The 13604-nt window shown below is 30.7% G+C and overlaps 1 protein-coding gene across 6 annotated transcripts in view; it reads left to right on the forward strand.

The window, feature by feature from the left end:
- LOC129920720 (putative uncharacterized protein DDB_G0286901) overlaps positions 1–13604 on the forward strand; it is an 89876-nt gene that overhangs the window by 40877 nt on the left and 35395 nt on the right. For all 6 annotated transcript variants that reach the window (XM_056002267.1, XM_056002266.1, XM_056002270.1 and 3 more), the window contains 2 exons: positions 6576–6741; positions 11903–12100. In XM_056002267.1, coding sequence (XP_055858242.1) covers positions 6576–6741; positions 11903–12100 — 364 coding nt within the window. The remainder of the gene's footprint in view (positions 1–6575; positions 6742–11902; positions 12101–13604) is intronic.

Below are 13604 nucleotides of genomic sequence, written 5' to 3' on the forward strand. Positions count from 1 at the left end.
ATTTCTTATTTCATAAACTCTGAATTTGAAAGAAATTTTGCTTTATATATGTCAGAAAATGGATTTTAGAGACGTTGAAACACAGTTATCGCCAGTGATAAAGTTACAGAACAGGGGTCCAGGGCCCAACCCAGATTTTTTGCTGCTTTGGACAAAAGCACTATATGCCGCCCATTAAAATCATAAGATCTAAATACATTCAAAAGTAATTGCTATCCTATTCAGAGACGGTCAAAATTGGTCAAATGTGTTGTCTTTTTGTGAAAAAGTTGTAAAAACTAAATGTTGTTTACATACCTAAATGAAATCGTAGTACGTTGCTTTGTTGCTTGTTCGATTTTAAAAAATAATTGAATATAAATCGACTAAGCACCACTAAAAGCAGTCTGATGATCGGGTTGGTCCGCGTAAAATAGCTATAACTCTAGCCAATTAACTTGGTGGTAACTCATACAAATTGTTGTTGTTCGATCAAAACTTTTAATGAAATCGTTTTATTTTTCTAATTTTCTATATCAAAGCACCATATCGTCGCTGTAGTTCTAATACCTCGTAACGCAGAAAAAGGCGATTTTGGACTAATGATGCAATTATATTGTTGAAAAAAATCCGGCTGTAATGGAAAAGACCCTGTTTGCCTAACATCGATATTGTCAGAGCCTCGCTTAATCAAAACCAGATCATTTGTATTGATTCTCATACATTTTATACTTATAGTCTAGTTTTATTAGATTTTTGCGAGGTATTAAAACTACAGCGACGATATGTTTTACTGATATAAGACTTTTTTAAATGCTTTATTGTACAAATATGGAGAGTGTGAAATTGGTGTTTGAACTTGACCAATTCTGCTCGTTTTTGAATAAGGCTTTTTTCAATATATTTAGTTCACTTAAATTAATTTATCTATCTATCAAATTGTGAAGAAAAGTTTGGAAAACTATTAGGTTTTTCACTTTAATACAATTCTAAAGCTCATCACGGTTGAATTGTTGGTTTTTCGTACTGCCCTAACAATTGATTCAAAATCTTCAACAGCTGGTGCTGACAGATTCGTTAAATAATGAAAATTTGCTCTCCTTAAAACCCTTCTGATGTTATTTTTAAAAAATTGCTCTTACCAAGAAAAAATAAAATTAATTATAAAAAATCCGAGAAAAATCTTGTGTTTCAATGCGTTTTTATGCAAATTTTTATAGGTATGACAACTGGCAAACAAAATAATTTACTTATACTCTGTTTTCAGTATCAATTACAACAAATCAACGATTCGAAATAAATCTCCTTCTTTCTACCTCCAGGGAAATAAACAACAAGGAATAATTCAAAAAACATGTCTAACTTGGTGCAAAAATAAAAAGCCAAAGAATCTAATTGAATTATCCAAAACACCTTTGGATTCGTGTCGTGCGTATGTCGTATAGCAGAAGCTTATCGATTTTAAAGCTAGGCAGGTAAATGTGCCTATTTTTATTTAAGTTTCCTTCTCAGATTCCATCAAATAACAAAACAATAAAAAGACAGATAGTCCCAACTTCCTTTCTCGAGAGATTTCAAATAAAATACGAGAAGGGCAATACTTTGATTCTGATAGATTCGATTAAAAATCCAACTGTCACCCTGATGGTTGTCCTTCTTTGCTTTTGAAAGTTCCCATATAATGTAGGTACTGGCATTGGGATACTGTTATATCGGGGAAGATTTAAGTAACCATATGGTAGGAATCTGATAAAAATGAGACATGACACTTTTCTTTCAGATTTGGAACTCTTGATATATTTTTGGGAGGGTTGTTTTTTTTTTTTTTTTTTTCTCCTTTATCAGCTTATGATGAGCAACAATGAGACTTAGGCTATGTAATGGGCAGGGAAAAAAGCATTCCATTAAATCGAATAAGATTTGAAAAAAAAGATCAAGAGCAATTGAACGGTGATTACATTAATATTGCGTACATTATTGTCTGTTCATGAGAATGAAACATCAATTTAAGCCAGTGGTGATTATGATATACGGCAAAAGAGATAATATGAGCGAAAAATTAATAAAAGTTTTGGAATGCTTGATGGAAAAAAGGGTTGATAAGTATTATTGGCACACTTGCTCTATTACAAGCTGCGAGCGAGAGTTGAAGTGGGCGTTACTTTATACGAAATATATTTTTAAAAATATTTCAGCAATAAAGATATAAATGAGACCTGTATCATATTTGTTAATTATTGGCTAGGGATTAATTTGAGTCAGTCTTGTAATAATTAAGGGTCGAATAAGACCCGCAAACGTAGGTACTACCCAACTACAACGCGTACCCTCAGGCTGTTTAGTAAGCCAATTGAAAGTAAACAAATATTAATGTACTGCCGCTTTTTAAAAAGCTTTATTTAGCAGATAGGTTTCGCATCAACTAATTTTAAGCCAACAAAATAACATATTTTTTTTTAAATCTTTTTGAAAATCCTAGTCTTATCTTATCTAACTCCTAAATATCCAAAAAATAAAACAAACACAACCTGTGATTCATTATATTATGAAAAAAAAAAAAATATATATAAATAAAGACAAACATGCCAAGTTTTAGTTTTAGGAAATTAAAATCCTCACCATTATATTCATCACCATCTCTACACATGGTTAGATGCCTAAGAGCACAGAAACATATTTGTGTTTCTGTAATTCGCTTGGTTGCCGTTGCCTTACTGTGTGTCGAACATGTCGCGTACTTACACCTAGCATCTTCCACTACCTACTGCTATGTTTCCTCTCATTAATTGCTCATTCTTTCATTGCAATGTGTTCGAGGATACAAAACTAATTAATGTCGCCAAAACGAGAGTTTTTTTTTTGAAAACCAAATATTAATGAATCGTACGACTTTAGTTTTTTTATTTTTTAATAAACTTTAAGGGCTGCTGTATGACCCTGTTGCTTGAGATTAAAAATAAAAGAATTTAATTTGATTTAAACACGTCTGATCTAAAATTTTTAATTTCAGACATATTTGATAATTTCTAGTTTATTGTGTACGAAACTGAAAAATTGCCAAGCTTTGTTAAAATATATGATGAAAATGAGATTAAAAATTTTGTTTCTACAGAAGAAATGATTCTGTCAAACTGAAATTTGCTAGACAATATATTTAATAAAGAAATATTTTATTATATTACTGACAGAAATGTCATAACTCATACCATAAAATTTTAACAATCTAATTCGGGGTCTTGAAAAACTGGAGCAATGCTTCAGGAAGTTGATATAGATTATTTTAAGATGCTTTTTATAAGATTTAAATATGTTTTGGGAATTCCGTCTTTAAAAGCCAAGTTCTTCAAGTGACAAATAAAATTATTTGCGGGACACTGTGGTGTATGCGTAACATTTCTTTCTGCGGAAAAAACTTAAACAACGAAATAAAATAATATAATATTACCAATGGATTTCTTATGATCGCTTTTTTATTCCTTAATAAATTTGTAACTGGCAAAAATTTAAAATGTACTGTACATACACCGAAAAAACACAACGCCAGCAATAACTTTACTTCTAGTATATTTAATCAGAATAAAGTTAAATATGGGAGACATACACTATTTCGGCCATTCCATTTGCATTTTTAGGACATTTTCACGCTTATTATCCAGTGTATCTCGTTGAAAAAGCAATCTTTTATCTTGAAACTTGGTAGGTCAAGGTAGGGCTCATTATAAAGTTAAAGTTCTAGAAGTCTCAAGAAAAACTAATTCAAAATAGCTGAATTATTAATAGACAAAGACGGTAACGGAGAAGATCTGTACGCGTATATCTTCTCCGTTACCACTTCATCTGTGAAAAATTTGGTTACGTTTAGTTAGTTTTTAGTGAAACTTCTAGAACATCAACTTTATCATGAGCCCTTAAGACCTACCAAGTTTCAAGAAAAAAGATTGCTTCTTCAACGAGATAAACTGGAAACAAGGTCAATATGTCATCTCCGTTACTTTGGAATGGCCGATCTCCAAAATCCGATCTTAATCGGATAAAATCTCCAGTGTACCTTAACCATCATGCTACTTTACTGTAGGATACTGCAAGTTGAATCAGTGGAATAAATGTTTGATGTAAGTAAGCGCATATCAATATGATGCACAGACATATTTAGGGAGATTATTTTTTTTTTTTGAGATTTTTTCCTGGAGATTTTGTCTTTATCTAGATATGTCTTGGGGATTTTGGCTTTGGAGATTTTCTTTTTGGGATTATGGGTTTTGGTAATTCATCATCAACCCGTTAAATATACCAGAAATAAAGTTAAATACACCAGACTAAGTATAGTTATGCCTGCGTTATTTTTTCTCTGTGTAGCGTGCAGTGACGAGGAGTCCATATGAGACGATTCCTTCTGTCTTACCTTTTATAATTCTATAACTCAATAATGTTTCATTCATTTTATATAGCTCAAGTTTTTTTCTATGCGCATACATAGATACAATAGTCTATTTTTTCAATATTATCGCTGGATAGAACTGATTTGTTTTCTTTTCCTTTTTTCCCTTATAAGTTACTCTTTTTGGCTCCTCTCTGTTTAACGCCTCTTTTATGCAAAATAATAACACTGTTAGTATCGTCTTAATTTGAAGAAAATTTGTATGTATTTAATAAGCAGCAGCAGAATATTCAAACAGAGAAATGTAGGCACAGGAAGGTCATAGTCGTAGGTTTCTGTTTGAAAAATTCAGTTTGTTATACAAACAGACGGTTTTCATCGACTTATTTGTATCTCGCTGCGCTATGTGACAGGGAAGGTTGACTGTTTCTGTTTGAAAATATTGTCTATGAGGAAAGCAAATAAATATAGAACAATATTATGTGTTTCCTTGAGCCATGACATAAATCTTTCATGCAATTTTTTATCGATAGATAAAGATTCGATTCATCAATTATTTGTAGGTTCAGGTTGATCTTTAGAGCTTATAAAATTGTAGAGGATTAAAAAAGAAAAAAAAGAAAAAAACTTTTTTGAGACTTTACGAAAAAATATCCTGTTTGACATTTCCTCTCTAATTTTTTTGGTATTTTGAAAAAAACTAAATGAAGGTTCTTCATTTGAATACCTATTTTTTAAAAGGAAAAAAAAAATACCTATATAATTCATTAAGAGTTCTTGAAGTATGCTAACAAAGATTTAAAAAGATGAGTCCTGGTAAACAGATAATAATAATAAAAGCCTGTTTTTGCGGTTAAGATAATCAACTATAATGTTAGTTAAATATTTAAACTCCCCCCACAACTTTCATTCATTCATTCATAGTTACCTTTTTATTTATTGATATTTGTTGCAAATATTATACGTGGAGTTTCTGTGTAGTAAAGTTGTTTAATAAATGTACTTTAAATTTTTTTGAGGAAGTGCAATGGATTTTGGTAAAAATTTCTTTTTGTCGACTTTAAACATTATGGTGATGAAGTATGCAAATACAAATTCTCTTGTCTATATATTTAGCTTAGTTTCAAGTAGGTAGTAATAATTTTCTTTTGCAGATAATAATTAATTTTTCATCGACTTCCCTTTTGAAATTATGGACGCCTCGCCGCTGCGCTGGTTGCGTGTTTTTTTTTTTCTGGAATATAAACTGAAAGTTCTATAAATTTGGAGACTGAACCAAAGAATATACTAGAAAATATTTTATGTAAATGTAAATATAATTTTATGTTAATATGTATAACTCGGATCAAACACAAAATTCTCACAAAGTGAAGTAAAAGCATTTTTTTAATAGCGTGCCTTAATCTGATTTAGCTTTTCAAATATATAATAAATCACATGATTTTCTTTATTTTGACTACATTACGAGCAGATCTTCATAGTTGTCTATTCGGAAGACCACGATTGGAGTATTTCCCAAATCGTTCGATTTGCGAGTCATAAGGACGCTAAAACTCAGATAAATGGAATAAAAGTATCTACTTGATGTTACTCAACACGTTTCGAAAACTCTTTCACAGTTTAACACTGTTTATTTCTCTCTGTTCAATTTTTCATTCTCTTATCGAAATTTGACTTACATTACAACTTAAACAAATCTTTATAAAGTCTGCTACTTCGCCTTTCTAGCGATCAATTTCGTGCGACATCGTTGTAGATTTAAGTAATCAGATCTGAGGGAAGGAGGAAGCCTACATCAATAAACAATAAAAAAAAAAAAAAACTTTTGACACTCTCAGTGTACTAATTAGTGTGATGATATTTTTTCACACATTTTTCTATGCTGAGTTTTTGGTTGGCAAAATGAATGCATTTTATTTCGCTTCATGGCAAATTTAAATTGAAAAAAAAAAACTATGTAAAATCTGCGGTCACAGAGTGGTTTTATTTTGTGGATGATGATGATGGTCGGTTCTGTTATGTCATTGACACATCAAAGGAAAAAGAAGGTGGCAAAACGTCACCAACTTTTGTGGCAACATTTTTTTTTTAATTTGTTTTTTAATTTTTGTAGCATATAATTTAATGAACATATGTTTGTTTTTTTTTTGTTGTTATATCTGCCAGATAAAACTGGTTAATTATAAATTTAGTGCTTCATTCTTTTGTTTGTTTACAGGCCACGGTGGTGTCAATCAATTGGGTGGTGTTTTTGTTAACGGCCGTCCATTACCAGACGTCGTGAGGCAGCGGATTGTTGAATTGGCACATAATGGTGTCCGTCCATGTGATATTTCTAGACAGTTACGAGTTAGTCATGGCTGTGTATCCAAAATACTATCGAGGTAAGTTTTTTTTTTATTTTAAATGATATTTTATATGCTTTGATTTTGATTTTTAATTTTGTAATTTCGTTGTTTTCGTGGTAGAAATTAGATTGAACCCAAAGAAAGACAGCTTTTCTCTTTCTCAAACGGGTTAACATTCTGAAAAAAGAGATCTGGATACCTTAAATTTAATATGTATCAACATAAACATGTTGTGCATGACATTGTTCAATTTTCCATCAAATAATAGGGGAACAACCAAGGGCGGATCCAGGATTTTTTTGGCGCAGCGATATAAGTCCCCGGGACATATGTCCCACGTATTTTTTTTTTTGCATAAATATATCTTAAGAGACTATTAGAGACTACAGATGACGAAATAATAGAACCGATATTGTTCTCAGGATATTTTTTTCGTAGTACCTACCAACTCCAATGTAAGGTACGGTTACAAGCTGTTGGAAAACAAAAGAAAAGTTTGCAAATTTATTGGTTAGTCGAAATTGCATCGTGACAAAATATAAACAAATGTATAATAAAGTGAAAGTTTAATAATTGAAATTTGTGATATGATACCCGATATGAGTTCTTACCAGGGTGAAGCGGAAAAAAATTTCTCAGATTCGAATCTCTTTAATTTGCGCAACCCAAACGCGAAGCGGAAAACAATTTTGTCCACGGGAGAATCCATTTTGAGGTGTGGAAATAAAAATTCGCGCACAAGGGACGAACAGCAATCATAGTTAGAAATAAATTGAAGTATATCATACGACTGACGGACAAGCAGCGAAGTTTAACGACGCACAGTGCGGTATTTTGGTCTAAAACCTGGCCAAAAATATTTCGGCACATTTTCCACATCAAATATAGGTACCAAATGACAAAAAAGTTATTCGGAAGAAAAAATTTTCATTTTCTTGGTACAGTAAAAGCCACTTACCTCCCGATTAGCCCGGATAAAAAAAAATATAAAAATCACGTACAATCCTCTGCTTTAACTTTTCCTAAAGTTAGTAACTTATTCCTTATTTTATTTTTTGACTCAAGTTGTTTCATTAAATAGTTTTTGAGAAATTAAGTTTTAAAAATGAAATTTAAGGCGTGTTTTTTCTACAACTCAGTAGCTACTCATTTTTAATAAAACAATAATAAAAATTACACAAGTATGTATTTGTTTTTATTGTTTTTCGAATAAAATAAAAAAATGAGAAGCTACTGTGTTGTAGCAAAAACACGCCTTTAGAAAACAATTTTTTTTGGTTTTTAATTGATTTTGTATACAATTTGCAATATTTTGGACCTATTTATACCACTATTTAATGACCTGATAGTTTTTAGTCAAATACTAAAGACTTCATTCTAATAAATATTAAAGTTCCTATAAGAATAAAAAAAAAAACTGAAACATACTTTTTTCCCGGAAAACCCAGTTTTGTTTGTTTTTTATTTGCATTAAAATTTTTTTATATCTCAAGAATATTGTGTTCAAATTTTAGGTCTATTGGAGCCAAATTGATCAAGCTATGAGTATTTTAATACTTCGCTTACGAACGTTTTAGTCCAGAGCTCAAAACTTTAAATCGTTCTCCCCACAACTAACGTTTTCAAAGCCGGGGTCTTTATTTTTGGGAGTGCAAACTTGAGCAAACTCTTGAAATTCAAGATTGTTCTACATATCCAGCAGTTCAATAATATAAAGGTTATGCAATGTTGTGGCGTGTTGCGCTATTTAAAAAAACACTACCTAATGTTAAAAAATAACGACGAAAAAAGTGCAAATTTTTTAAGTGTGTAATTTAACCCCTCCATATGAAAAAATAGAGTTGCATATAGAATTAGTTTTTTTTTTAGAATACCATTCATACCTTGATTGTGAATGTCCATATCAAAATTTTTCACCAAAATCACTTTGAAGTAAAAAAAAAAAAACACTTAGAAAATTCACTTTTTTTTAAATCGAAAAAACAAAATCGTGTTTACCCAACAAATAGTCGTGTATTTATTTGTGAGGTATAGCTTTTCATGGGAAAGGTTTGCAACAAACAATAAAATTCGCATTTCTAGCCAGAAATAGATAAGAGTTTCACTCAAGTTATTTCTGTTATTATTCATATATTTTAACAACTCTTACAATTTGATTTGCTTAAAATATGAACCAGTTCTGGGGAAGCATGTGCCCCCGTGCCCCCCCCCCCCTGGATCCACCGTTGGGAACAACTAGAGTTGCTCTTTCTGACTTTTGGAAGCCCCCAATGCTCATAAAAATAAAAACTATCGCTCCAGAAGCCAAAAACGTACAAAAAAGAAAAAATTCTCACGAAATTAAAAATTAAATGATAATAAATGACTGAAGGTGGTCTTCTATTAATATTATGGTTTCTTAAATTTGGTTAGGAAGTCAGAAATTAGTGTTTCCTTATTATTAAGTATTTCAAATTTTTGTTTTCAATATACAGGGTGTCCCACAGTAGTCATCACCCCATGAGAAAACCATGGATTCCTAGGGTCATTTAAAGTCGAAAAACTTAAGAGGTAATTTTCTCGTTTTCGTCCCGTTTTCGAGTTATGACTGTTTTTATGGTTTTTGCTCTCTTTTCCCTTAACTGACTTTATCTTTGCCAAACAACATCTGGTTCGAAAAAAACCAATCAAGAATTTATTACAGTTTTAGTTTGTTCGAAAACTTTTTTTTCTGCGGAAACCCGTTTCTCCGCAAACCCAATTTTCTTCAATTTTTAAAGTTGTTTTTTCACCTTCATATTAATTTATTTAAAAAAAAAAAAACATGTACATAAATGAGTATTAATTTTTCCGCTATTAAAGCCCAGTTTATGTTCTTAAAAAAATAAGTTTTTTTTTCATAAAAAAGACAACTGAAAGTTATTTAAAAAAAAAATAAACAAACTAAGTGAATTTATACAAAAAAATAATTTTTAAATACAAAATTAATTAAATACAAAATTAATTAAGAAAATAAACTGGGCTTAACTAATAAGTGACAAAAATTAACACTCATTTAAGTGTTTCTTTAAATAAAATGATATGAAAGTGAAAAAAAAACTTAAAAAACGATGAAAATTGGGTTCGATGCAAAATTGCGGAGAAACGGTTTGCCGCAGAAAAAAAAGTTTTTGAACAAACTAAAAATGAAATAAATTCTTGATTGGTTGTAAAAAAAAATTTTCGAATCAGATGTAGTTTGGCAAATTTAAGGACAGTTAAGGGAAAAAGAGAGCAAAAATCATACAAACCGTCATAACTCGAAAACGGGACGAAAACGAGAAAATTACCTCTTAAGTTTGTCGACTTTGAATGACCTAAGGGGTCCATGATTTTCATTTGGGGCGGTAACTGTGGTACCCTGTATACATTTGAAAAAAAAATATATATACATTTGAAAAACAAAAATATACAGGGTGCTCCAAAAGTAATAGATCAAACGAAATATGCTGATAGGTCAACTTAAGGGCTCTCAGAATTTGGTAACCTGTTCATCCCAATTCTTACGGTTTTCGATTAAAAGCATTTTTTGTGAAATTTTAAAAAATATCCACTTTGCAACAGTATTTTGCTTCCTCCGCTCAAAATTAATTTTTGTTTTTCACAATTCGTTCACTAAAACATTGTCTAATAATAAGAAATAATTAATTAATCAAAATAATTTGTATTTCATACGCCATTTTGCTGCAAATTAATTAACAGTTCCATTTTATAAAAACTCAATTTCTTACTTTTATTTCAGAGCATAACCCTGAAAAAAATTTGATTTGTATGGTGTGACACTGGTTTATTATTTTGAAAACTTGCCGTGTTATTGCAGTTTTCAAAAATATATAACAATTTCTAAAGTTGAAATTAGAACGAAAGATATTACAATTTGAAAACAAAAAAAAACAGAGGTTTTCAGGCAAATTAACAAAATAACTGTTGCGTATTTAAGGTGGAATATTTTCCAAAACTAATTAATAGTTGCGTCATTTGGGTAAGGAAAAGATATGTATTTAGATTTCACCACTTGCCAAAAACACACTGAATCCGACATTTGATATTACATTCCCATGCTCAGGCTCATGATGTTCATGCATTTGCACAGTTAATTTACGAGATCCGCACAAGCAATTATTCTTTTTCGTACTCATACCATTTCTTTTAAAAGCCCATTTTACCCCGGATTCAATTCCAGAGTTCATGATATATTCCAAACAACCCTGTCCTATATATTCTGACAAATATTCTTCGTTTAACTCCGGAAACCAAAACCAAAACCAAACCAAACCATACCTAAAACCCAACTTCTATTCCCAAAACACAAAAAATAAATCTAGAAAGAGGCTTCCGATGTAAAACATTGTCGTCATTGTCATTGAAAAACAAAATTTGCAAGTGCTTTCCTTTTATCCGTACTTCAAAAACAGTAAACTCCCTCAATCTTGAATATTTTTTCTGCAAAAATAAAAAACTATAGAACAAACTATTTGCGCCTTAAATAATATGGGAATATTAAATAATGCAATGTTAAAGTAAAACAGCTTCAGTAGGTCTTTTTTAGGTTGGGGTCAAAATTCTGCCAGGGTCTAAATTCTGTTTCCAAAATTCTACTTTACAAAATTCTGCTTTTCAAAATTCTATTTATCTGGTTTTTATAATTCTGTTTTAAAAAATTCGGAAAGTGTTCAAAAGCGCGCGCTTATAGGTATTTATATTTTTCTTTAGTTAGCATAGGCAGAATTTTGAAAGACAGAATAGAAAAAAAGCAGAATTTTTGTTAAAAAAGTAGAATTTTGAAAACGAGAATTTTGAAGTCAGAATTTTGACCTACTCCCTCTCTTTTTTCAACCGGTGTACCTATTTAGATATTTTTGCTTTTACAAAAAAAAAAAACTTTAACATTGCCTCACCTTAGCATGAAAAGTTCTTCGACTGTATATGTGAAAGATAATACAGACAACAGGAGAAATGCATCTAACGTATCGCTACCCATGGAGGAAAAATACACAAAAGCATTTAAAACCAATTTCCTAGGTGAAAAATAAATCTATACTGTTGTGATAAAGTTGTTTTGCCAAAACATTTTTGTATTCCGTTAAGGCTTTGTAAATATTAAATCATGTGTAATATTTTTGTTAAAAAAAGCTCTTAGCCATGCTTCTAATTTCTTAACGTATATTTTTTTGCCTAGATATTATGAGACTGGAAGTTTCAAGGCCGGTGTTATAGGTGGATCAAAACCAAAAGTTGCCACACCACCTGTAGTCGATGCGATAGCAAATTACAAACGAGAAAACCCAACAATGTTTGCTTGGGAGATTCGCGACAGACTGCTTGCCGAAGGAATATGCTCACAGGATAATGTGCCTAGTGTTTCATCAATAAATCGGTAAGTGTATTTTACGTATTTGTGTTTCACATATCTATCATTTTTGTTTTTTTATTTTCTTTCTTCATAAATGTTTTCATTCCCAAAAGGATTGAGGAATATGGATTTTTTGATTTCATTGTTATCTGACCCGAAAATAATATCCTTGAGTGCGAGTGAAAATATAATTTTTTTTTATCCCGATTTTTTAACTTGATTATTTGACAAAATTTTGACTTCCGGTGTCTTAAGAGTTTTTTTTCGTTTGTTGTTGGAAACGACGAGCACAAAAATGTCACATAGCGCGTATATAATTGTGACGCGTGCCAGGACACGTGACTTGAAGTTCATTTCCGTAAGAGGTGGTTTGAAAACAAAAACACAGACAAAAAAAGCCAACCAAAATAAATCGAAATAACTTTTCACTCGTCGACGACGACGGCAGTGATGACATTGCGTATTACTTATACATGCCAATGCTGTTAAGTGTGCGTTGGTTAGCTTGAGGAAAAAAGGGTAATAAATTAAATGTTCGATACATAAACAGAGACATTAATATATTGGCTAGCGAAAAGTCAAAGTGGCACACGTGCTCGACAAATCAATTTGATATGGATTTGGCTACAATTATGTGCGGTTATAGTTTTTTTTTCCTATTCTTCATTGGGATTTTGGTTTTAAATTAATTTGATTGGACTTTATTTCTCATTTACAAATTTAAACTTGTCTTCAGCTTTTGAAACGCATTTCAGTCTGGATTTACTCTGAATCTATAGTCATGTGTCGAGCCGACTTTTGCCTAAGACTGTGAGACATGTATTTAGATATATAGAATATATTTTCCAAAAGACATTGCATCTTATTAATTTTTTAGACTTGATAGGTATCCCCTCAAAAATAGAACACGCAATTTTTTTTATTTTAGGTAACTCAATTTAACAATTTTCAGCACTCCAGAAAAAATTTTCAAGTCAGAAGTTTGGTTTCTGGAGACAACTACTGGTAAAATGTGGCAGTTGGTCGATTTTTTTTTTTAAATAGCTATTTGAGAAATAGTAATAGCTTTTTAGTAATAGCTCTTTTTGAGTTGTGATAATTGAAAAAGAAAAGCGCGAAAAAGTTCAGCACATTTTTTATAAATCCTTAAAATAACTTCTGTATGTGTCCATAATTATGAAAGTGGACTAAGTAACTCTTTGCATGGTTTCAAGAAAAACTAATTTAATAATTTTATTTAAACAATTTAATGGTATTTCTTTTTTCATACAATTAAAGAAATAACAAATAAGTCATAATTAAGGGCACATATAAAGTAAAATCCACCTAAAAATAGCATTTTTGTGAAGAGTTTCGTATTGATTTCATTAAAAAATGTGATGATAAATAAATAAATCAAAATTAAATATTGAATAAAATAATTCAAACAAAACTATACAAATAAAAAAAATAAACAAAATTAAATTAAAGCTATTATGACAAACACAATAAGAGGAACTACTTTGTTTGTCATTGATTATTTCTCTAC

The sequence above is a fragment of the Episyrphus balteatus genome, chromosome X (genome assembly GCF_945859705.1).
Source record: "Episyrphus balteatus chromosome X, idEpiBalt1.1, whole genome shotgun sequence".
NCBI lineage: Eukaryota > Metazoa > Arthropoda > Insecta > Diptera > Syrphidae > Episyrphus > Episyrphus balteatus.